The sequence below is a fragment of the Callospermophilus lateralis genome, chromosome 9 (assembly GCF_048772815.1).
Source record: "Callospermophilus lateralis isolate mCalLat2 chromosome 9, mCalLat2.hap1, whole genome shotgun sequence".
Classification (NCBI taxonomy): Eukaryota; Metazoa; Chordata; class Mammalia; order Rodentia; family Sciuridae; genus Callospermophilus; species Callospermophilus lateralis.
In genome coordinates, this window is record NC_135313.1 from 28,845,985 (window position 1) to 28,872,358 (window position 26,374).

Consider the following 26,374-nt stretch of genomic DNA (forward strand, 5'->3'; position numbering starts at 1 on the left):
GAAGACCCAAACACAGTGCTCAGTACAGCAAGTGCCAGCAAGATACAATGTGAAGCTATGGAGAAAAACTTGGCACCCCAAATGCTGCAGAACCTATAGTTGAGAAAGTACAAATTTAATCAATATCATAATTTCACTACCTATTACTCTTTGGCAAGCCAATACAACAAAAACATACAGATAAAGTGAAAATCAGCACCAACATGCTGCATTTCCCATTTCTTTTACATATTCCCCAAAAAAGGGATGAAATATTTCTGAATGCCTACTATGTGCCAAAAATGTACTCTCTTTTAAACAGTGGAGACTTAATAAATATCTGCTAAATGAACAAAAATAAAAGTAAGATGTATGGTTTCTCTCTTAGCATCTTCTTTTAACAAGAATATCCAGGATAAAGTTATAAATCTATATCAAAGTTTTCAAAAGTTTGGTTTCTGTTAGCATTTTACTACTACATTAATAGGTTTTTCTATACAGAACAAGAAGGTATAAATAGCCAATACTGGGACTGGGATTGTGGCTCAGTGGTAGAGCATTCATCTAGCACGTGCAAGGGTTCCATCCTCAGCACCACATATAAACAAATAAAATAAAGGTAGAAAAATTGGTTTTAAAATAAATAAATAAATAAATAAATAAATAGCCAATACTGATGACGCTATTATTTAGTTGTACTAAAATTGTTCGATTTTTCCAGAAATCTAAAAATGTACAAAAATAACTGATCTTCATTTACACTAATGACTTATTTTCAATTTAATCAAAATTGTTAGAGATTCATAAGGATTCTAACAATATTGGCACCAATGGGTAAATTTTTACTCCAATGGCTCATTGTCTTCATCACAATCGAAAAAGGAAAATAGGCAACAGAAAAGAAATACGACAAAATGTTTATGTTGATCACCTATGAGTTGTGGAATGAAGACTGGTTTTTATGGTCTTTTTGATCCTTTCTCTATTTTTGGCAACAGACATGTATTTGTTACATATTGTCCATTGGAGAAGATTTTTATAACAACCATCTATCATTTGAATGATCAACACAGTTATTTTTTGAAAGATAGTATAGAATATCACCACATTAAGAGAATAAAAAAACAAGAGACAGCTGTGAATTTTCTCTTCTCTGGAATATACCTGTTTGCTCTTTAACTCAAATTTAGCTTTGCTAGGGATGGGTGGGCAAAGGAATAGGGAATAGAACCAGATAATTAATAATCCCCTACTCTGCCTAAAGAAAAGCAATCCAAGTAAGTTTAGCTCTGCTTTTTTTGTTCAGATTTCTTTATGCCTCACTTGAGGATGGATATACATCTATATCTTTTTAAAAATCACAGACATGCTATGGAGAGAAAATTTGGAGAGAATGAACCTCTGCTTCTCTTGTCAGAGCTTAAATCTCTAAATCTAACTTCTGAAGGTGGATCCAAGAATGTTTTGTTCTAGTTTTAAAGTAACAAAAGACAAAATGTGAAAATGGGATAGTTTCACTTTTAGAAATGGAAAAAGAATAGAAATAGACTGTGAGGGTGTGATAATGATTCTTATAGAATTTTAATATCAAGGGCATATTAAGCAAATGCATGAGATGTGTTTTAACACACCCACTATTACAGAACAATTCACATGCATCCAAACTAGATGAAATTTCTTTAGGAACTGCAGACTACAGAGCTTCATCTGCTTTTGGAGTCATATTTTTCCATATAGACTACACTGAAGTTCAGAGAGTTTAAATGAATTTTCATCCAAAATGGAGATGATCAACATCATATTATTCCTATGTGTATTTAGCTACTTGTAGGAGAAAGCAAGGCTATTATTTATAAAATACCGCCAGGAGTACCATGAAAAGGAAGCTGATGTACAATGTCATCTCTGTATGTTAAAATTGGTTCTAGTAGTTAATTTTTTTCTCAGGTATGATGCTATGGATGCTGTAGTAAACCAGTTGTGACTGAAGGTTTTTCTAGATCTTTTAGAATTGAATGGGAAGAATAATGAGAAAATGATTACCATGTTCATGACAACACAGTCTACATTTTAAGAATATGTAATGGAAGAGAGCATGAGTCTGAGATCAAGCAATTGGTTCCTGATTGCAGCTCAGTCTCTTGTTGCCGGGGAAACTATAATATGTCACCTGACCTCAGGAGCTGGGCATCCTCAACTGCAAAATCAGAGGGTGGTTCTGAGCAGCCATGGAGACTACTAATTCTAAAATTCTAATTTCTTTCTTCTTAGGGACTGACTAAAACAAAGGTTCAGATCCTTTGCCTCTTCTTTGAAGAATTAAAGCTGTATTACAAAATTTAACTCCTTCAAAAAATTGAGTTTAAAAAAAGCATGGAATGCAATAACATCCCCCTGGAGGGATTCAAATACTGAGGAAAGATCAGAGTCTCATGTCAGCCCCGAAGACTTTCTCTGTTAGAAAACTGACATAGCTTAGAAAAACTATAAAATAATTTAGCATTTGTGATCATAGAAAAAGGATGAGATTTAAGGGAGAGAAAGGAAACTGGGTTAGAGAACATTGGTATACTTCCTCCTAATGCTGTTCTAGGCTAAGAGGTAATTCAAACACATTTTTATAAATACGATATACATACAGGATGCTTAATTCTGCAGTAAAAATGACTTATACATTTTAATAACAAAAAGAGATGTTCTTATGTGTCTCCTTTCAAATCCATGAGAGTGTTGTGCTGGTGCATTGGGAGAGTGAGAATGAATGAAGTTAGGAAAAGAATAGAAACTGAAATCACACAAACCCTTGGGTCCTTCATCCGTGGGTGGGTGAGGATTTCTAACTGGATCTCGTATACTGCAGTCTGTTCCTGCCCAGGTGAAATTACAGATGCAGGTGGCTTCATTACTACACACCTGTAAAAACAAAAGAACAGAGATGGAGCATTTTCACTGTGCTTCATGGAGTGGTGATAAATGTGAAAGAGACATAGGCAGGAAGAAAGCTTAAAAAATCATTGGGAGCCAGGCGTGGTGGTGCCTGCTGTAATCCCAGTGATTTAGGAAGCTAAGGTAGAAGAATCACAAGTTCAAGGTCAGCCTCAGCAACTTAGTGAGGCCCTAAACAACTTAATGAGACCCTTTCTTAAAATAAAAAGGGCTGGAGATATAGCTCAGTGGTGAAGCACCTCTGGATTCCATTTCCAGTACCATAAAATTCATTGGAATTTTTTTTTTTAAGTTTTCCACACCTTGAGATGGAGATGAGGGAAAACAATGTGTAGAACAAATCATTGAATATATTTTGTTTATTATATAAAAATAAAGACTAAGAAGAAGAAAGCCTTAAGTTTGTACTATTCATGATGATATTATTTAAGTATATAAATATGTACATTAATGTCTACAAGGTAGTTTTTTCACACATACTTGTTTCTAGGAACATATAAGAAAAACACAAGCTTAATTCAGTAAATTAATAGGTAGTGGGCTTAAGAGAAACTGCCCAATATTAAAGACAGTGGCACTGTCTGAGATAAAACTCCAGGAGACACAAATGACTAATGTCCAACAGCAAACTCAGTGGTGGCACTTTCCTGCCTAACAAGCACCCATCCTACCTTCCCTACTGGTCCATGGTATCACTACCTTTCTCAGCCAGCCAGGCTGAAAAACTGGGAGTGATCTTCATCTCCTGTCTCTTTCTCTGGGGACCAAATAGCTAGTTGGAATGAACTTGCAATTTAGATGAAATAAATAACTATCTGAAAACTAGAGACAAGGGTATTGAAACCCTTACCTCCCTATGAAATATATTCAGAGACAGAGTATTAGAGAAGATAAAATCAAACTTAGAAGTATTTGAATCTGAACTGTTATAATACTGATTATGATTAATAAGGCTGAATTTGACCTTTTTAAAAACAAGAGGAAAAGGTAAGAGGATATGAGGAAAGAAATTCAAGCCTTTTTAAGCATTAAGTTTTATGTTCTTAGAGCAGGAACTGAAATACCTGATAAGTCTGGCCATTGACTTTATTTTAACATAGCAATTACTGAACACGTACCATGTGCCAAGTACTTGTGCCCGACACTTTATGTAAAACATTTACACCATTCCAGCACCCGAAGGGCCAAGAGAGTAACTTGTCCAACATCACCAAAATACCAAGAAGCAGAGCTAGGATTCAAACCCATGATTCATTTGAGCCCCCAAATCCAAGTTTTCAAATCACTGGACTATACTATATCCCCATGAGTCTTTCCTCCAACAAAATCCCAATCTCAAGATCACTGGACACAAGTTTCGTGGGCCTTTCCACCTTGTTCTGCTCCAGATCACCTGCCTATCAATTTTGAATTAATTTTACATTCATTTTAGCACCTCCCTTTTAAAATTATTGCCCCCAGTTTTTTCACAGCCCTCTTTTTTCCATTTCTGAAGTCTGTATCAATTTTTTTTTGGGGGGGGGTAGGAGGAAGTACTTGGGATGAAACTCAGGAACACTCGACCACCAAGCCACATCTCCAGCCCTATTTTGTATTTTATTTAGAGATAAGGTCTCACTGAGTTGTTTAGTGCCTTGCTTTTTGCTGAGGTTGGCTTTGAACTTGCGAACCTCCTGCCTCAGCCTCCTTAGCAGCTGGGATTGCAGGTGTGTACCACTATTCCGGACTCTGTGTCAATTTTGAAATGCCTTCCTTTTGATAAGCCCAATTTAAATAATAGTTAATTTTGTGTTTTGGGATCCAGCTTAGATTTACCAATAAAGGTGACTTGCCCAAACACTTTCTTCACAGAATTAAAGACACATGTGGTTGTGAATAAGGATAGCATTTTCTCTTTGGTTGACAACTATCCATGTATAACTGTGTATAACTTTAAACCTGCAAATATCATCTTTGATTCAACCTCTAGCCTAGTGTGAACTGGCACCTAGATACTCAGTTTGTGCATACTGAGTTCATGACAGTGAATTACCCCAATGGTTTAAGTTGTTTTGAATTATACAAAATAGTCACATGCGATCTATAGTTTCTGTGGAACCCATGCCAATTTTCTTCCACCTTTTTAGCTGTTGTAATGATGAATTTTATGTGCCAACTTCACTGGACTAAGGGATGTCCGATACATTATTTCTGGATGTATATGTGAAACTGTTTCTAGGTGAGAGTACCACTTGAATCAGTTGACTACCCCACCTGAGTGGGCATCACCCAATCCATTCAGGGCTTGAACACAGCAAAAAGGAGGAGGAAGGGGGATTCACACATACACACCTTTTTTTTTTTTTTTTTTCCTTCTTAACTACTTGAATGCGGACATCTTCTCTAGTCCTAGGACCAGCAGCTCTTCTAGTTCTTATGCCTTTGAACTCAAGACAATTATAACACTGAGTCTCCATCTTATTGGCAGCAAATTTGGGAATATCTGAGCCTCCATCTCCACATGAGCTAATTGCTCATAATATACCCAGATAGATACATATGTACACATATGCAGACATATATCTATCTTCTACTGGTTCTGTTTCTCTGCAGAATACTCATATGGATATCAAATAATATCTTGGGGATGTGGTGAATAAATAGCCAGAGATAGGAAAAAAAGAACAATAATAAAATCAAATTAATACATGTCACATTCTTAGCAGATAAGAGGACTAAGAAAATAGTCATAATCCATGCCTAGATGCTGGCAATAATCACCTAGGAGGATGGCTGAACTGCAAGTCCAGCCATTGTGCACCCTGAGGGGACCAGACAATGGAGGTTCGAGCTGGAACATGGATGCTTACTTACCCCATGGCCTGAACAGACTTTACCCTTGGAATCAAGTGGGCAGCTGCTCATATTTAGGGCTTGAATCTGTAGGCACTTCCGATCTAAACACATCATGGATGGGCCACATGGTGTTCCATCTTCTACATAGCCCACGTCTGTATCATCATCTAAAACTACATGAGCACCACTAAGAGGAAAAAAAGATCCACACAATCGTTAGCAGCATACTTAGAAATACAGGGTCAGCATGAACTGAAGAGGGTGTCTATGAACAGAAGTTCCTCTTAGTATTTCCCCAATCTTCTCTTTCCTTTTTCCCCTTTCCAGTCCCCCTAATAAAAGAGCATGAAAAAAAAAAACCCTCCCTTTCATTATCATTGTTAAACTGCCCATCATCAGGAAAACCATCATTCACATTATGTACATTCTGAATCTTCACTTGTTTCCCTCACCCAATATTAAGATGAGGGAAGAGGCCTTCATGGAAGAACAAAAGAAGCAAATATGTCAGGAGTTCTCTGAGGCTTTCAGATGTAATAGGGGAGGGAAAAAAAAAAGCAGACGTTGAGCAAAAAGAGCAATGAAAGTATTCTAAAAATTATTATTATTACTTTAGAGGAAGGACTTGATTATTCATAACTGAAAAAATAAACCAGTGCTTTTCTATTGATATTTACTTCCAAAATTTCAAAGTTAGGGACAACATGAATTTAAATGATAATGCTATAATTACTAACAGAGTATCTTGCTAAGTATTTTACAAATATGTTAATTTAGAATGTAACAATGTAATTTAACAAGGCTGTTACAGACATAAAAACATATACAAAGAAAACTTGTGTGCCTCAAAGTAACATGCAAGGGAGACTGCAAATGTATTCCAGGAATGATCTTATTGTCATAGACCAGGCAAGAATTGCCTTTAAATCCACTTAAAAATACAGGAAAAAAAAAAAAAAAACAGCAATCACTTGACCAATATAACATAGTACTCCCTCAATTTACTAAAATTTGTTCAAAATTACTTTGGGATAATTCCTCTATCACTCACATAAGTTGAAGATTTGGTATCTGGGCTACTAAAAACAAAAGTGCAGATGCTAAAGTCTATTCTATAGGGGAAATCCAAAAAGCAGTTCAAGTAACACCAGAAAATTTAAATAAGAGAATGGTGTCTTAGAACTGTGACTACTTGAAGGGAACTCACTTGGAATATATTACAATTTCTTGGCTAAAAAATAAGCCTCATACCTACATTCTATGTATTCTCAAAACAACTGAACATAAAATGTTTGCTTACAATTATGAATAATATTTTAATCAATATTTCTATATTTGATTGGGTATTTGTTTAGCCATATTCTAAACCAGACATATGCTACACAAAGCCTAAGCTCTTTTTTTGATAAAAATATAATAAAAGTGTTCAAATAGTGACATATTCCCTGCTCAAAATTGTAATCTTGGGTTACAAAAGCATACAGGTTGAGCATCCATAATCCAATAATCTGTAATTTGAAACACTCCAAAATTTGAAAATTTCTGAACACTAACGTGATACTGTAAGTGGAAAAGTACACATGTGAGATCACGAGATGAGTCACATTCAAAAGTGAAGTGCACTAAAAATACTACATAAGAATTACTCCTCAAAAGAAGAAATAAAAGTGGTCAATAGATATATGGAAAAAAGATTAAGTTTAATATGAAGGAGAAACAGTAAATGTTAGATATTTTCAACATCCATGAAGCAGATTCTTTCTTTTTCATCAAATGCATTAAGAATATTTGAATGACAATAGATATATATGTTTGTGCTTATAAAAAATAAAGACAGATTCTCTCCAAAAATAAAAAAAAAAATGCATGTGTGGGAAAATGCTCACTATCATTAGCCATTGAAAAAATTCAAATAAAACTACAAAAGATACCACCTTATCCCACTTAGAATAGTTATTATCAAAACAAAACCAAAAACAAATGCTGGCCAGGATGGGGAGAAAAAGGAACTACTACAATCACTGTCGGTGAGAATGTAAATTAGGACAGTCATTATAAAGAATACTAGGTAGGCGCCTCAAAACACTAACTATAATTATCATATGATCCAGCTATTTGACTACTGGCTATTTATCCAAAGGAAATGAAGCTGGCATATAAAAGAGATACCTGCATGCCCATGTTTACTCACAATAGCTAAGATATGAAATCAGCCTAGGGGCCCATGAACAGACAAATAGATAAAGAAAATAGGGCAAATAAACACAATGGAATATCCTTCAGCCATAAAGAAAAATAAAATCCTGTCATTTTCAGCAAAATGGATGGAACTAGGGGACATTTTGTTAAGCAGAATAGCTAGACAGAAAAACAAGTAACATGCTCTTTCTTATATGTAAAAACTAAAAAGAAGTTAACTTGAAAGTAAAATAGTGATTACTGGGCCTGGGCGAGTTGGCGCCCACCTTTAATCCCAGCAGCTCGGGAGGCTCAGACAGGAGGATCTTGAGTTCAAAGCCAGCCTCAGCAAAGGTGAGATGCTAAGTAACTCAGTGAGACCCTGTCTCTAATAAAATACAAAAATTGGGCTGGGGATGTGGCTCAGTGGTTGAATATCCCTGAGTTCAATCCTGGGTACACCCTCCCCCAAATAATAGTGATTACTGTGGATTGGAAAAGATACAGGGATGGAGGAGGGAAGCATGGAAGAAACTTGGTTGGAAATAATCACTGCATGCTGCATGATTTTTTCGGAAACATCACAATGAACCCCATTAAAAATAGATAAATACATACATACACAGAATTTAAAAATTACCTTCAGCCTATGTGTTTAAGGTGTACAAGAAATATGAAAAAATTTCATGTTTAGACTTGGGTCCTAACCCCATGATATCTCTATCTATCTATCTATCTTTCTTTATATATATATATATATAAATATCCCAAAATCCCCAAAAATATGAAATTCAAAACTCATCTTGTCCCAAGCATTTGAGATAAGGGATACTCAAATGATAATTCTACTCTTCAGATCATGATTTAAAAGAATGCTTCACTGGTATTAACTAGTACAATTTGGAGCAAGTGTAATTTGCAAATCAATGTAATACTTTCTTTTTTAAGTGATTTTCCACATGAAAGATGATGATAAAATCTAAGTCAACTTTCCTCTTGTAAGAACATCTTTGAATTTTTTAAAAGAAAATCTTTGATTTTTTAAAATTATTTTTTCAAAATTTTATTTTTTGGAATTTGTAAGTCTCATGCTTCATGAGGCTAACATTTACTGTGTTACCTGCAGTCAATCACTCGGCCTTGATGATAGAAAGAAGTTGGGATGATCTCTCCTTGAAGTTGACCAATACGTGGAGCTCGAGTAAGATTGGTACAAAGTAAAAATCCACAGAACACGTCACTGAATATGGTTTTTAGAAAGAAAGAAAGAACAAGGCAAGAGAAATCAAGCTCAAAAAAAATCAAAAGTATTCAGTGTACATATATTCAAAAAATTTAAATAGTCTCTTTCCTTTAAAATATAAATATTTATTTAGATATTATAGTTGGCTATGATCCCCCCCTTTCTTGCCAGAAGGACCACATTTTTGCCTGGGGCAGTGAAGCAGACAGCCTGAAAGATGGATCATGACAAGTCCCAGTTACCTGTGGCATTCCCCATACCCGCTTTCTTATGCAGCCCTCTATCCCACTCCCTATAGCTAAAAGGGGTTCAGGGCATAGAGATGTGGGGAAGAGAAAGCAAGAGAGTTGCTAGGAGGATTTCTGGATAAACGTTAGAGCCTAACAGGGAAAAGGCTTTACTCCTACCCCTACTTCCTACCTTTGAATGTGCAGTTTTGCACCTACCTTGCGCTCATAAGATCACAGACAGGGAAAAAAAAAAATCAACATGCAAGGATGACAGAGCAGCTGGACAGAAATGATCCAAGTCCTTGGGAACACTGTTATACAACTCATCCACCATGAGGGCACCTACCTCTAGCCCATCTATTAAATAAACCATGACTCTTAAAGAATGGGCAAAGAACTGAAGTGACATCACTAAAAAAAAAAAAAAATCTATATTCAATAAATGTAAGAAAATATGCTAAATGCTATTTAGAATCTGGGAAATGCACATGAAAATCATGATAAGATAGTAATTCACACCCAAATGAATAGATAAAAGCAAAAACTCTGATAAGATCACGTGTTGGTGGGAATATGGTACAACATTCTCATATTCATATTATTAATGGCAGAGCTTACTAGTAAAACTACTTTTAGAAAACAGTTTGACATCATCTGGTGATGCTGAGGATATTCACTTCCTATGACTTAGCAATTTTTCAACTAGGTACCAGGGCCGTGGAGAAATGTGTGCAAAGGTGCTCTAGGCTACATGTACAAGAATATTCATAGCCCAATAGTTCCTAATGGCCAAAACAAAGAAATAACCCAAAAGTCCATCAACATAGAATGGAGACTAAATTATAGTATATTAGTATGTGCATGTACAAAAATGAAACAAACAGTACAGCTATACACACCAGGAAAAGCTCTTAAAATGCTGAACTTCAGAAGCAAACTATCAAACAATGCATGAAGTATTAGGGATTAAAAATTCAGGCAGCAGCCAGGCACGGTGGCACACGCCTGTAATCCCAGCAGCTCGGAAGGCTAAGGCAGAAAGATCATGGGTTCAAAGCCAGCCTCGGCAACAGCAAGGCACTGAGCAACTCAGTGAGACCCTGTCTCTAAATAAAATACAAAATAGGGCTGGGGATGTGGCTCAGTAGTTGAGTGTCCATGAGTTCAATCCCCAGTACTGAAAGGAAAAAAAAAAAAAAAAAAAACTTAGGCAGTAAAACTCTTAACAAGGCAAGAAAACCATTGTCACAAAAGTTGGGTGAAAGGGACTTCCTGAAAAGAGATGGGAAGCTGTTGGGGAAGGAGACATTATTTCTGGGATGCTACAACATTCTATTTCTTGACCCAGGTAGGGGTTACATGGGGGCTCACCTCATAATTATTTGGTAAAAGGCATACCTGGGTTACTTTTCAGTTTACATATTATATGTCACAATTTTTTAAAGTTTAAAAAAAAACAGTAATTTTCCTCAAAAGCTTTCTTTTACAATGATCTAATCCAATGCCTCCCAAACTTTTTAAACTTACAGAGACAGGAGAAATGATCAGATTTGTCTAAGACATGGAGTTAATGATAAAGCTAATCAATTTGGAGATACCCAACCCCATGGGTTTTCACCACATCAGACCTCTCCCTGCTTCTCCCTAGCACCTCAAGAACTGAGGCTCAACATCATAGCATATATATACCTCACTTGTAATCATCAGTTGGGAAACTGTTCCCTGTCATTTTGGTTTAATTTTAAAGAAATGATAGCCAAAGACTCATTGCCTGGTAAGGCCTCATTCACTATCAAACACTATTGGAAATTGCAAACTTTCATGAAGTATAGCATAGATTAGCAGGAGAAACAGAACTTCCCTTGCTCTACTTCAAAACTGGGGAGAGCAGCTATGGTGGCAGACACCTGTAATCCCAGTGGATCAGAAAGCTGAGGCAGGAAGATCACAAGTTCAAAGCAAACCTCAGCAAAAGTGAGGTGCTAAGCAACTCAGTGAGACCCTGTCTCTAAAAAAAATACAAAATAGGGCTGGGGGGTGGCTCAGTGGTCAAGTGTCCTGAGTTCAATCCCTGTTACCAAAAATTAAGAGAAAAATCCTCACTGTTAGGGGAAAGAAATAGAGGAGTTTTGACTTATAGCTAAGTCAACTGACTTGGATCACTGGATTAACCTGAATAAACTATTGAATCACAATTCTAACTTTCGTCAACAAACCCAAGGGAAATATAATCAATGTACTCTAAAAGCCTCTCCCTTCCTGAGTAAGGATGCCTCTAATATGTGCTAACCAGATGCTTTTTAGAAGGGAAAAACCTCTGATATCTGATATAGATATTTAATGGCTAATTAAATCAAAAGGTGATGCACATGTGAAATGACTAAAAATATATTATTAGTATACTTTGAATAGACTCCAAAATATAGTCTATATAATTTACCTCTTCAACTCTGTGTATAATAGCAAATAGCACATTCATAGGTCAAACATTCTAGCTAAAGTAGGAAATTAAAACCTGATATTCATTTGTAATATTTTGGCAAAGTATCACTTCAAAACAAGAATCAGGTAAAATACAGAAATACAGCATATGAGGATTTTCTGAGTTTTATCAAAAGGCTGTAAGTCTGTTGCATAGTATCAGTTTTGCCTATTATCATTTGACACCAGATACACCAATGAATTTTTCAAATGCATGCTTCAATTTTTGAGTAGCCAGACATTTATAAAAATGAGTAACATGGGCTGGGGTTGTGCCTCAGTGGTACAGTGCTTGCCTAGCATGCATGAGGCACTGGGTTCAATCCTCAGCACCACATAAAAATAAAGATATTATGTCCACCTAAAACTAAAAAACAAATATTAAAAAAAAGCGAGTAACATTTGTCTTGTTTTCATTCTGCATTTGCATCAGGACCTCCAAGTGCAGTCATTATGCTCCAAAGCTGAGCACTCACTGTTTGCTGCACTGGATCCACCGGTCTCCATCCTTGCCGCAGTTTCCCTTCTCCGTGCCTTCTGTGTTCAGCTTTTCATAACAGAACTTGTCAGATCCTGCAGCTTCTGTTGGAGATTGGCAAGGGAAGAAAATTAATTTTAGTTCTTTTTTTTTTTTGTTAATCATAACCAATAGTGCATCACTAAATGTTTAACAACTGGTTCTCCAGAAAAAGAAGGAAAAACCTTGATTTGCAGCATCTGCCAATTTCTGTGGTATAAATATTCCAGTACTGATTTTAAGCTAACAAATTCCTGAAGATTTAGCAATGATTCTTTCGGGTTTATTCAAAAAAGCTCCAACACATGCCAGGCACAGTGGCACATGCCTGTCATCCCAGATAATTGGGAGGTTGAGAAGGGAGAACTATACGTTCGTTCAAGGCCAGCTTAGGCAATTAAGCAAAATGCTGACTCAATTTTTTTTAAATATAAAAAGGGGTTGGAGATGTAGCTCAGTAGTAGAATACCATGAGATTCAATCCCTAGTTCTGGGGAAAAAAAAAAAAAAAAGGTCCTAATACAATTTGTTTAATGTGAGAAACAAATTTCTCATTGGTGAGTTTAAGGGTAGGTAGTGGGAAGGATCATCAATAGGAATTAGTGAAATGACATGTGGAAATCTAACATACATTCTTAATTCTGTTCTATATTAATATTGGGAGATTAATTATAAAGTCAGCCCATTGAGATTTTGTACTGGTAGTTGGGTTTTGATATTTCAATCTTTGAAAAGATGATAAGTGTCTATTATCTTTCCTCTATGAAAACTGAAACACTGAACACAAATCTCAGATAAATGATATTTGGTAATAACTGAAATCACTCATGCCAGGGGTTCTGGTTCTGCTTTGCTTTTGTGTCCTTTCTTTTCTTTTGGCCAATGACAGTCAGCAAGGAAGACCCATTTCTTGAGCTTCCTGTCTGTCTCTCATGAACTGAAGCTCATGGGAGAGGCGCTGCAAATGTCATCAAGAGAATATGTGTATGAACATTTGAGAAATGTGCTGAGACAGGACCGTGTGCCTATCTGCTCTTCAGAAATACCTGCGTTTCTTCACTGGAACTGAGATAGTGAGTGACACAAATTTTAAAAAATCAAGGCTGACACTCTTCTGGGGTAAAAAACAGAAAGCTAACTTGCGGGTTCGGGGGTGGTGTGGATACATGTTGGAGCCAAGGTACAAAGTAAACCATGCAAGTGCCAGGACAGTGACTCTGACCTCTGCACTCAAATCGTCTTTGCAAGCAGATGCAATATTCTTCTCTGACAGCCACAATCACTGAATGACACCACTGGGTTCTGAGACAAGACCTCAATTTGTGTAGTTGTTTTCTACATAGTTTGTATTATGTATCTTGTTGTACTATTTGAGGTGGGGATTGAATCTAGGGCCTGTCTCACACTCTAAGCCACACTTCAACCCCTCTATCGTTTTTGTGACTGAGATTCACAAAAATCTCTTTATTCTCACCCTTTTCTAGATTCCTTTCTTTTTAAACATCACTCCAAACCGTGCATCTCTGTCAGCACACGTGGCAGAGAAGAACAATATTAAAAGAAAACTGTGTGTATGACCACCAGGCAGGAAGATGTGACCTACTTGTTCCCCAGATGTACTGACACTGGTTGTCTCTGGTCTTGCACTCGCCATTGTAGCAGCGGCCCTGGGGACATGAGCGCAAATATTGTGAAGCACACACAGCCAGTTTCATTTTACCCCAAATTCCGATGACAAGGTCTCTCTCAGGTTCAGTTAGGTAAGGTTTTTTAAATTTTTTTTCCTATTTCATACCCTAATATTTTCATAGTGACTAATAAGAATCACAGATATCTTAAGAGAATCCCACACACAGTTAAAATTTTAAACTTGAAACAGATCTCATAGTACAGTATTTTAAAATCCAAATTAATTGCCTAAAAATTTAAATTTTATGGAAAACAAAAATTGGCAGTATTTTTGTATCATACAAAATGATATTTAGCTTCTCCAGCATGTACATGGTTATAGTTATAAAATGGTTTCAAAAGCACTGTAAGTCATTTTTCCCATAATGGATAGATTTAAATTATTTAAAAATGGTCACGACTTAAAAAATTAGATTTCTGATTCCTCAGCCATTATGTTGTTGTTGTTTTCTGTTCCCTCAATTTGGACAATTTGTCACCAGAGTTAAGTATATTTAATATTTGGTATGAGGTGAAGCAACTCTGAATTAGAACCTCATTGCAATAATTTTCTTGAATAATTTCCTTTCAAAATTACATTCATCAACAAAACAAAAACCTTTCAAGCTAATTCTTTTAAAATTATATTTAAAATTTATAGACCAGTATACCTGATTTTGATTGCAGGCATATCCATCTTGCTTATGAAGATTTGGCGGGCACTGAAAAAATATCGGCTTTTTAGTTAAAGTCTCGCATGCTAATCACCTTATTTCAAACACTGTGCTCAATATTTAAAAATGCAAAAAAGCAAAAACCTGGTGAATATCTAATTAGGAACATTTAGAAAAACACATGCAACTCCTCAAGTAGGTTATCCAAATTAATTCTATTCGTGGTAAAATAAATAAATAAGGCCCACAAAGTGGCTGTTTTTTTTATAAGCTTCTCTGTTTACCGTGAGGTGGACTAGAATAATATATTCACTTGCCTATGGAGATAAAAGTAGAAGGAATTAAAATGGACAGTGAAGGAAATGAATCAGCTTGTTATGTAGGAGTGGACACACTTGGGAACTAATTTGCAAGACCTTGCTCAGCTCCATGAAAATGTCAAATCTGCATGTGACACCATGACGCTCACCTTTAGGCTGCATTACTGAAACAGAAGAAATACTCTGCTTTTCAACACAATATAAATGCAGCATCACCAGGATCCTTCTGACCTCTCAAGCCACAAACTCTTTACTAGAACAATCTGTGATGTCGAGGCTATTGCATCTTACAGGCCCATTTATCAAACCATTCTTTAAGGTATCCTTTTTTTCCCCCAAAAGTTATTCTGAATAAGTGAACTTAAATTTTGCATGCATTTAAGAGAGCTGAAAAGTCAAAGACCTAAGTATGATAATTTCAAAGAGGCTTTGCCATGCTCTTTAAAGCCCATCTCCCTCCCATGCTGGCATTCTCCACTCCCCATTCTCCACTGTCTCCTATCCATAGCACTTAGCACCAATTGACGGTTCATACATTTTATACTTCTGCATTCATTATTTTTGTTCCTAACAAAAATAAGGAGAGATCCATGTGAGATCAATGCAGGTTTTGTACCCTGCTACCTTCCTGGCACTCAGAACCATATCAGACATATTGTAGGTGTTTAATTATTATCGACTGACTGTGAAAAATAAATGGATGACTCATACAGACACAATTAAGTTATTCTATTCTGCACTTTACCAAGCTGTTTATCAGGTTTATCTCAGAAGGATAATAGAATTAATTTATCATGCGTAAGGAGCAGTACTGAGGAATACTTTGAGCTAAAATACTTTAGTTCTAGATTGTTCTAAAGAATAACTGACTGAAATGCAAGCTTCATTCACCACAGCTTTTCGTTCAACCTGTTTGTAAGTATTTAAAGGATGCAACTATTGGCACTAAAACCTGGAATCCTGAGCCAACTGCACAAAAGCAGGGATCCCTGAGGCCTCTTTCATCTATCTAAACTCACTCTGAACACAATCATTATTTCATCAATCAACCATCATTAATTATTCACTTACCCTAAAACTAATGCAACCATGGTAAACAGAAGTGGGAAAAAAAATGTTGCTACTAGAATAGGCACATGAGGGCCTAAAATTAATTTGCCATGCTTCACTGTTATAATTTTCAAGAAGAAAAATTCTGGGCTGGGGTTGTGGCTCAGAGGTAGAGCACTTGCCTAGCATGCGTGAGGCACTGGGTTCGATTCTCAGCACCACATATAAAAAAAATAGATAATAAAGGTCCATCAATAACAAATAAAAATATTTTTAAAAAAGAAGGAAAATTCTTTTCTTTACTAAAGAAAAAAGTCTTTAGTACAAACCTTATTACAAACTGCCATAGCCTCATGTGAGAAGATTTCTAAACAATTTGCTTTTAGTTTAGGCCAATAAAATCCAGTTGCTTATCACTGAAATGTTTAAGAAGGAAATTATGGGGCTTCTTACATTTTCTAGGGATATTTAAAACAGAAGAATCACAACTCTGGTACCTCTCTCACTAAGAAGAGTATGGGTTCCATCACTAAATGTCACTTTGCCCTGGTTTAATGCTGTATAGGCAGGGTTGCACAAGGCAATCTTCAACAGTACAACAGTATTCAAATGTGTTTAAAATATACTATACTCCCCAGTTAGATGACCTCTTTCCTAGTACCAACAAAAGCATTTCCCAAATTATTAAATATCTTTATTATATCATCTAGTATTTTATTAACCAAAGATTTCTCTCAGTTGTACCGGTATTTATTCTGTCATAAACTGTGAATTTAAAAAGTCACTCAGAGATACTCTGACCTGGTATCAAATTAAGCAAAAACATGAGGCAAAAGAGATAAAGTAATGATACACATAATGAAATATTATTCAGCCATAAAAAGAATGGCTTTATGGCATTTGCCAGTAAATGGAGAAATCTGGAGACTATCATGGTAAGTAAAATAAGCCAATCCCAAAAAACCAAAGGTCAAATGATATGTGGATGCTAAGGACAGCAGTCAACTGAATAGAAGTTCAGCAGATTTGACAAAGGGGAATGAAGGGAAAGAAGGGGAAATAGGAATATGAAAGACTGTGAACTAAATCTAACATGACTTTCCTGTGGACATGAAGGAATACACCACAGTGAATCTCCACATCATGCCCATCCACAACACTAGGATCCTGTTGGAAGCCATGCATAAATTATGGGTTTTCTTGAGCCATCATAAGGCAGGGAGGTTATTTTCCTGGGAATTCTTGGGTAAAGTTCCCCAGTTCAAGAAAGCCCAGTCCCTCCTGGCACCCTGCCTCAACTCACAACCCTAGGTTCAAATGGGGCTACCTGGAGATGGGCGTAACCTGCCAAGCCCCAGATGACTTGTTTTCCCCATTCTTATCCTGTTTTCCCAAAGAAGCTCCTCACTGAATCCCTTTGTGTATTTCACTATAAATAAAGCATTTGCGGGCTTTTCCCTTTGTTAGGATCAGAACCATCAGGTCCTCACCAGTCAGGCCCCAGCTCCAAATATTTTCTTGCATCTTTGGCTTTATTTCTTGATACTATTTTTTTCATACTTTTTTTTTTATTTCCAGGAGGCCCTGTACCTCAGAGGGTTACTTATTCCATCCCTATTCAGGTAGTGGATGACAGTTGGCACCTGGAACAGGGACCCTTGAGAGGAATTCAGATGGAAAAAGTGTCAGGTGGGTGTCAGGCCCTCCCTCATAGAAAAGTGTAGCTAGTCGATTTAAAGAGAGAGAGCGTGGAAGAAAAGAACTCAAACTATCACTATTTGCCAATGACACGATTCTATATTTAGAAGATCCAAAAAATTGCACCAGAAAACTTCTAGAACTAATAAGTGAAGTCAGCAAAGTAGCAGCATATAAAAATCAATATCCATAAATCAAATGCATTTCTATGTATAAGTGATTAATACACTGCAAGAGAAATTAGGAAAACCACCCCATTCACAATAGCCTCGAAAATAAAATAAAATACTTGGAAATCAATCTAACAAAAGAGGTAAAAGACCTCTACAATGAAAAATATAGAACACTAAAGAAAGAAATTGAAGAAGACTTTAGAAGATGGAACGATCTCCCACGCTCTTGGATAGGCAGAATTAATATAGTCAAAATGGCCAGACTACCAACACTGTTACACAGATTTAATGCCATCCTATTAAAATCCCAAGGACATTCTTCATAGAACTAGAAAAAGCAATCATGATCTCATTTGGAAAAATAAGAGACCCAGAATGGCCAAAGCAATCCTCAGCAAGAGGAGTGAAACAAGAGGCATCATAATACCAGATTTTAAACGATACATGCTACAGAGCAATAGTAACAAAAAAGGCAAGGTATTAGTACCAAAATAGACTTGTAGATCAATGGTACAAAATAGAAGACACAGATCCACATAAATATGGTTATCTCATACTAGACAAAGGTGTCAAAAACATACATTAGAGAAAAGATAGCCTGCCTATTCAACAAATGGTGATGGGAAATCTGGAAATCTATATGTAGCAAATGAAATTAAACCTCTCTCACCCTGCTCAAAATCAACTCAAAGACACTATAACAGAAACCCTGTACCTACTAGAAGAAAAAATAGGCCCAAATCTTCATCAAGTTGGCTTAGGACCTGACTTCCTTAACAAGATTCCTAAAGCACAAGAAGTAATATCAAGAATCAATAAATGTGATGGATTCAAACTAAAAATCTTCTTCTCAGCAAAAGAAACAATCAGGGGCTGGGGATGTGGCTCAGCGGTAGAGCACGCGCCCAACATGTGTGAGGCCCTGGGTTCAATCCTCAGCACCATATGTAAGTAAATAAATAAAATAAAGGTATTGTGTCCAATTACAAATAAAAAATAAATAAGAAAAAAAAAGCAAGCAATGAGGTGAAGAGAGGGCTTACATTTTGGGAGCAAATTTTTGCCTTATACACATCAGAGAGAGCACTAATCTCCAGGATATATAAATAAAGAACTAAAAAAACTTAACACCAGAAAATCAAATAACTCAGTCAATAAATGGGCTAAGGAGCTGAACAAAACAAGAAATACAATCGATGAACAAACATATGAAAAAATGTTCATCATCTCTAGCAATTAAAGAAATGCAAATCAAAACTACTCTAAGATTTCATCTCACTCCAGTCAGAATGGCAATTATCAAGAATATAAGCAATAATAAGTGTTGGTGAGGATGTTGGAAAAAAGATACACTCATCCATTGCTGGTGAGACTGCAAATTGGTGCATCCACTTTGGAAAGGAACTTGGAATGGAACAACCATTTGACCCAGCTATCCCACTCCTCGGTCTATACTCAAAGGATTTAAAAACAGCATACTACAGTGACACAGCCACATCAATGTTTGTAGCAGCTCAATTCACAATAACTAAACTATGGGACCAACCTAGATGCCCTTCAAGAGATAAATGGATTTAAAAAATGTGGAATATATCTACAATGGAATATTACTCAGCCTTAAAGATGAATGAAATTATGGCACTTGCAGGTAAGTGGATGGAACTAGAGAACATCATGCTAAGTGAAATAAGCTGAATATTTTCTCTGATAAGTGGATGCTGATCCATAGTGGGACCGGGGAGGGGCGGGGTAGGGAAGAATGAAGGAACTTTGTGTAGAGGGAAGTGAGGGGAGGGGTGGGTCTGTGGGGATGGGAAGGATGGTAAAATAAGACAGATATTATTACCCTATATACATGTATGATTACACTACTGGAGTTATTCTGCACCATGTATAGCCAGAGGAATGAGAAGTTATGCTCCATTTGTGTACAATGTGCCAAAATGCATTCTACTGCCATCTATAACTAATTAGAACAACAACAACAAAAGAGTGCTGTCAGAGGCTACCAGACTTCCTGGCTTCTGAAGCTATTTTGCCTACAGAGAGTGCAGCCCAGGAAAGGAAGAAATTTGGTAAACAGCTATGTGTTAGTTCTCCAGCCCAGAGACCGGATAAAATTCCTGTGGGAGCATTTATCTTGTGGTTTAAAAATTGTCTTTATCCACCTTGCAATATGGAAAATGTTTGGTTTCTGACTCAATTTCTGGTTTTAAAGAATACAAAAAACTAAGGGAGAATCTTCAGCCTCCTGCATTTTTCTCTACCCTCTCCCTTCTCAGTCTTTGCATATGAGAGCAGAAACAGGAAGTGAAGAAAATAGCCGAAACTCTGGCAATGCTTTTTCGAAGAACTTTTCAACCTTCTAGGAGATAAAAACTCCAGAAGGAGATATTTTAACAGTGATTTGGCCACAAACTGCAGGCTGCTGCCTAGTTGTAAAAACAAACCAAAACTATGTCTGTGCTGCCACTGTGATCCTACGGGATTTACAACAACAACATCAAAAAAGTTTACCTTAAAACTCAAACTGTTTCTGATTTGACCACACTTCTTTGTTAACAACCTCTTTTTCTAATTCTACAGCACCGGGAGAGGAAATATGAAAAGATCCTAAACGTACACGTTTTCTTTTCCTTTAAAACAAGGATTTTTTTTACAGGCTTTTGCATTCTTTGGATGTTTCTAAATTCATGTATTTTTTCTAATCAGTTTTATTTAGCCATGCAGGTTTTTTTCACTTTTTGTTCAAAGGCCAGTTCCAGGAGGAATTGATGCTTGGGGTGAATCTAGCAATCATCAGGACAATAAGCCAACAATCTGAAATATTTTATTTTATTTCAATGTCCTCATGATTATCATATTTTAGACCTGCTATTTCCATCCACACAGGCCTGCCTTATAATTAAAGCATATAAAAGTCTGATTGGCTCTAATATCTTAATTTCTAACAGGTCAAATCTAATAAAAGCTTTGATAAAAATCTGTAGTCTCGTTTCCTACCTGTGGAGCCTCACTTATAAAAGTTATGAATCTTTGTTTCTTGTTTTGATTCTTCGTCTATAGTGTTTTTATTGTTGCCTGTCTATATATTATTCACAGGGTACCAAAATTGGCATATAGGTGAAAGAGCATTCATTAATTAAAATTTTTTAAAAATGGATCCAAATACCTTTCATTCATGCGATTTTAAAAAGGTTCAATTTAAATTGGGTACACAGATGAAAATAAAGATGTCTTTAAAATTATTAACACAGGTTTTTCCAGCTGGTCAGATAATTAATAAAGTTGCTAATTCCTCTAATATTTAAATTTTATATCCATTTGCTTCTAACAATTTTCTTCAACAGGAAAGAGATGATTAGCACTGTTATCTACATTTGTTTGATGTCTTGGCTTTTACAGTTAAGAATAAGTTAAATTTAAGATAAATGGGATTAATTATATAAGTCTTTATTTAAGGAGATACTTATTAATTTACAAACAATGCTAAAATATCATCTACTAAATATAGAAACATCAAGCATTCTTAACTAAAATGTATTTAAATGTTAGATGTGTTTGTAATTTGGTTAATATAAAAAAGGTCTATAATTCCTTTGTTCTCCATGTTCTGAGAATGGAGTTGCTGGGACTTAAGCTTCTTTTCTGTCAGATGTGATTTATTTATAAGGGTCTGAGACATTTTTCACCTGGTAAAGTAAAAGGCTGTAAATGTCTAAGCAAATTAAAATAAAATTTGTACAAAATATATTTCAAGGGCTAGGGCTGTAGCTCAGTGGCAGAGTGCTTGCCTAACATGTGTGAGGCACTGGGTTCGATCCTTAGTACCACATAAAAATAAATAAAATAAAGCCATGCTGTCTATGTACAACTATAAAAAATAAATTTTTTAAAAATACATTTCAAAAATTTTACATGTAATTAAATTGATTATATATAATTAACACAATTAACTAAGGTTACTTAAAATGTTTTACTCTTTTAAAAAGAAAAGCTTGGCTTTGTGCTGTTTCTGACATAAGACCTATTTACAAGTACAGATAAGTTCTTCACACAGACCCTTGTTAATTGGGCCTTCTAAATAAAGAATGAGAGAAGAAAGAAACACTTAAAACATTAATCGACTCTCATTCAAATAAAATAATTTCTTATGTCTGTTGAGTTTTATTATTTAGAAAAACTAGTTTTAAAGGAATTAAGATCTGTACAATATTGGTAAAACAATAACTGTTGTTTTAAAGTATCACATTACATTCCAGATTTCAAAATTTTTCTTTAAAAGCTTAATTTGTTTAATATAAAAAAACCAGTGTAATTGTGATACTGTTATTGATTTCTACATCTACTAAATAAATTTTAATTTCCCAAATAAACAAGTCTTTACAAGATTTTACTAAGCTGATGCTCTCCAAACTAAAGCTTTCTACAAGTGGTCTCTTACAAACTTATACAAATATAAAAATTTAGTTGGAAATTTAGTTATGTCATTTAATATTCTGTAATTGAATAAACAAAAGTTATAGAATTTTATGTTACTCTCTACACTGAGAAGTAAACTTAACTATATTTCTAAAGGACAATAAAGAGAGCCTGACTTATTTAAAGGTTAACAATATGAGATATAAAACTTTTGCTACTTTCCCTCAAGAGGTGGTTAAAAGCTCTCTTAACTTGTATGTTTCATGTTACATTATGTTAACCAATTCATATTAATTCAAAAATTATATATATAATGTTATATAAAAGTTTTATAAAATAATATTCAAGTAAGAAACTAAGATTAGTTTCAAATTAAAGCACCTCACCTAAGATTTGCCAAGAGGCCACCTCATTTAAGACTGCCTCTTATCTCATTCAAGATTAAAATAATTATTCAAGTTCATTTAAAATTAAGTTCAAAAGATAGATTTTTGTTATAAAAATTATTATATTCCTAAAATAAACAAAAAATACTATATATAAATAAGTAAAGGTTCAAACTATTATAAAAATTAAATATGTTTTTACTCTTGTTAGTTTCATATTGTATTTTCCTTACAAACTTTACAACTATTATCTGTTAATACCTTACACAAGCAAAAATTCTAATATAACTTAAGTTAATTTAAGATAATAAGGTCATAAAACTGGCTTTCAGTATCTATACTGACCCCATTTCATAATTTTGTTGCTCAGCCCATTAATAGAAAAATATCATAGTCTATTGGTAAAAACTAGGTCTTCTTTTACTGTGGTGCCCTCTTTAGCTCAATAACATTGACTTTGCAATCCTCACATGCCTAACAGGTAACTTCTGCTAATTTTCCTGGCCAAATAAAAATATTTATTAAGTCACTTTGTACTGTTTAAATACTTGTACAGTGCTGGGCCATTCTCTACAATTTAAGGCTAATGATGTTCCAGCTTATATCAACCTTTTCCTACAATTTAAAAAAGGGGGGAGGGCAGAGCCCCCACATAAGCCCACTAAATCTCACAAAATCTTTAAAACAATTTTTAAAATTATGATATTAAAATTCTCACTGCTTCTGAGCAACACATGCAGCAATACAATAAACAAGATTCAGTAATAATATAGGGTAGAAGCTATGCTTGTATATTTCCAGAAAACCCAACCTGTCATCATGGAGACAACTGAAGGATCTGACACTTGAGGCTGAGCAGATGGTTCCACAACAAGGAGGTATTAAGACTCCAATCTCATGTTTGTGGCTATGCTGGCTCTATTGAGCTGTCAGGTAAGTGGAGTCCACGGAGAAACTTATTGGACCCATTTCCCGGATCCACATTTAGGACATCCAGCTGTGTGGACTGAAGAATCCATCCCAGTATTTACTAATGATATTCATATAATGGGAAGTTTCACAGACAAACACATTACACCTATTCATGCCACTGGATTTAATCATATTGGCTACAGTGAGAATCCACCTATATGTTAGTCTCATGATAAATATGCTGGCTGTTTAAAATAACTTTTGAGTAAAAGACATCAAATAAGGGACCTTGGATCAACCAATCATACTGGCCCTTGGTACTTAAGATCATAGGATTAGTATAGGACTTTCCCATAACAGGCCAATTATTCCCAGAGAACATCCACCAGTACGTTGCTGCCCTAATAGTTCTGCAATAGAATTTGGCACCTTCCCTAAATGGTTGGAATGCACAGATGCCTTGACAATGCAACATAAAGTTTCTAGAAATGGTGGACAGATTTTGGATTGGTCTCCAAGAATTGATAAGAGGCAGCTACATCTGGATGCCATGACCCCTGGAGTATTCGTTGGTAATATTCTAACTTTCAATGAAGGTGACATGCAAAAAGATCTGTGACATTTAATAACAGCCTCAGATTTTCTCCATTATACAGATGGCTCTAAAGGCAGGAACTGGAAGGAGGGCTTCTGCTATGGCCTGTAAGCCTATCCAATCTCCTACGCTTTAATTACTAGAAATGTAAGAGTAAAGAAAAAAGATGATAAATGTCATGTAACTTGTAAAAGGTGTAATCTGACTAATTGCATCACTAGGTATAATAGAGGGAAAGGAACTCTGATTCTTCATCAACCCTCCTTTGCCTTACTCCCAGCTAACATTTCAGGGCCATGATATGCTTATGCCGGGATTCAAGTTTTACAACGGATACATGCTCAGCTAACCAGACACAGGTGAGCTTTCAGCCTCATAATTCTTGGGAGGAATTAGGTAAATACTGATGAAAAGATTGAGACTAAATTAAATGCTTTGAAAGCTACTGTCATAAATATAGGAAATAAACTTTCTACTCTCAAATTTGAACAAAGGCTTAGCCATCATGCAAGCTATAAATATGTTTGCAATGCTGCAGACAAAATAATGCTTCCCAGTGGGATTGGGAAAAGGTCAAAAATCATCTAGTGGGCATTTGGCATAGCAATAATAATAACTTGGACCTTATGAAGTTACATCATCACATCCAGAATATTCAGAAAAGCAAAAGTGATCTCATGGTCCCTGCATCTCCAGCTACACAAATACTTCATGAATTAAATGGCTTTACTCCTGGAAATATGTTGAAGCATTCTGCATGGCATATTATTGAAATGATATGTTTGCTACTAATTCTTTTTTGTGTCATGATAATAGTTTGTCCTCCTCTCAGAACAAAGATCCAGGAATTCCAAGAAAGTGCACACTGCTTGCATTTAAAAAATAAATAAGGGGGAAATTTTGGAAGTTGTGTATAAATTATGGACTTGTTTGAATCATCATAAGGTAGGGAGGCTACTTTGGGGAAAACTCCTGGGTGAAATTCCCTGGTCTAAGAAAGCCCAGATCATGCTGGTTCCCTGCCTCAGCTCACAGCACTAGGTTCAAACACAGCCACCTGGAGATGGGCATAACCTGCTAAGCCCCAAACAACTTGTTTTCCCCATCCTTATCCTGTTTTCCTGAAGAAGCTCCTCACTGAATCCCTTTGGTGTGTTTCACTATAAATATAGCATTCCTGAGCTTTTCCCATTGTTAGGATCAGACCCATCAGGTCTCTTCTACCCATCAAGCCTCTTCTTCAAATATTTTCCTGAATCTTTGCTTTCTTTCTTTCTTTTTTTTAAATTTATTTTTTAGTTGTAGTTAGACAAATACCTTTGTTTTATTTATTTATTTTTATGTGGTGCTGAGGATCGAACCCAGGGCCTCGCTCGTGTGAAGCAAGCGCTCTACCCCTGAGCCACAACCTCAGCCCCATGCTTTATTTCTTGATATTACTTTTTCAGACTCTTTATTTCCAGCCAGCCCACACCTCAGAGGGTTACTTATTCCATCCCCACACAGGTTGCAGGTGACAGGATCCTAATTAAAATAAGATACTTCATGTTTGTATAAAATATGTCAAAATATACTCAGCGTCATGTATAACTAAAAATAGCAAATAAAAAATGCCTATAGATACTGATTTACAGAGATTGCAGAGATTCTATTTTCTTAAAAATTATCAGTCTCAATTAGATTCAAAGTTTACTATCTCTGAAAGAAGAAAAGAAAAATTTTGAGAGACTTTAACTCCTACTCCAATTGTCCATTTGGAAAACATTCTGATCATGTTGTATATGATAATAATAAGAAAATATTCTATTCTAATATGCCAATGAGAAATTAATTTAACTGTAAAATTTTTAACTTATGCCAATGTAGTGAAAAGGAAAAAATGTTTTCCTTAGACATTAGACTATCAGGTTGAACAAAGAGGCCCTATTATAAAAGCCTTATATTCAGTAAATTCATGGCAAATCAGGAGTTAAAAATTGGAATGAGAAAACTATACTTCCAAAAAGACTGAATACAAAGAACTAAAACCATCTATGGTGGTTATAAAAATAATATTATTCTACAAAA

The 26,374-nt window shown here is 35.6% G+C and overlaps 1 protein-coding gene across 1 annotated transcript in view; it reads right to left on the reverse strand.

The window, feature by feature from the left end:
• The window catches only part of Adam23 (ADAM metallopeptidase domain 23), a 164,565-nt gene that overhangs the window by 16,320 nt on the left and 121,871 nt on the right, over nucleotides 1–26,374 (reverse strand). The window contains exons 19-24 of the mRNA XM_076866096.2: nucleotides 14,749–14,799; nucleotides 14,013–14,076; nucleotides 12,369–12,474; nucleotides 9,059–9,178; nucleotides 5,779–5,947; nucleotides 2,781–2,892 (exon numbers count right to left, since the gene is read on the reverse strand). Of these exons, the coding sequence (XP_076722211.1) occupies nucleotides 2,781–2,892; nucleotides 5,779–5,947; nucleotides 9,059–9,178; nucleotides 12,369–12,474; nucleotides 14,013–14,076; nucleotides 14,749–14,799 (622 nt within the window). The remainder of the gene's footprint in view (nucleotides 1–2,780; nucleotides 2,893–5,778; nucleotides 5,948–9,058; nucleotides 9,179–12,368; nucleotides 12,475–14,012; nucleotides 14,077–14,748; nucleotides 14,800–26,374) is intronic.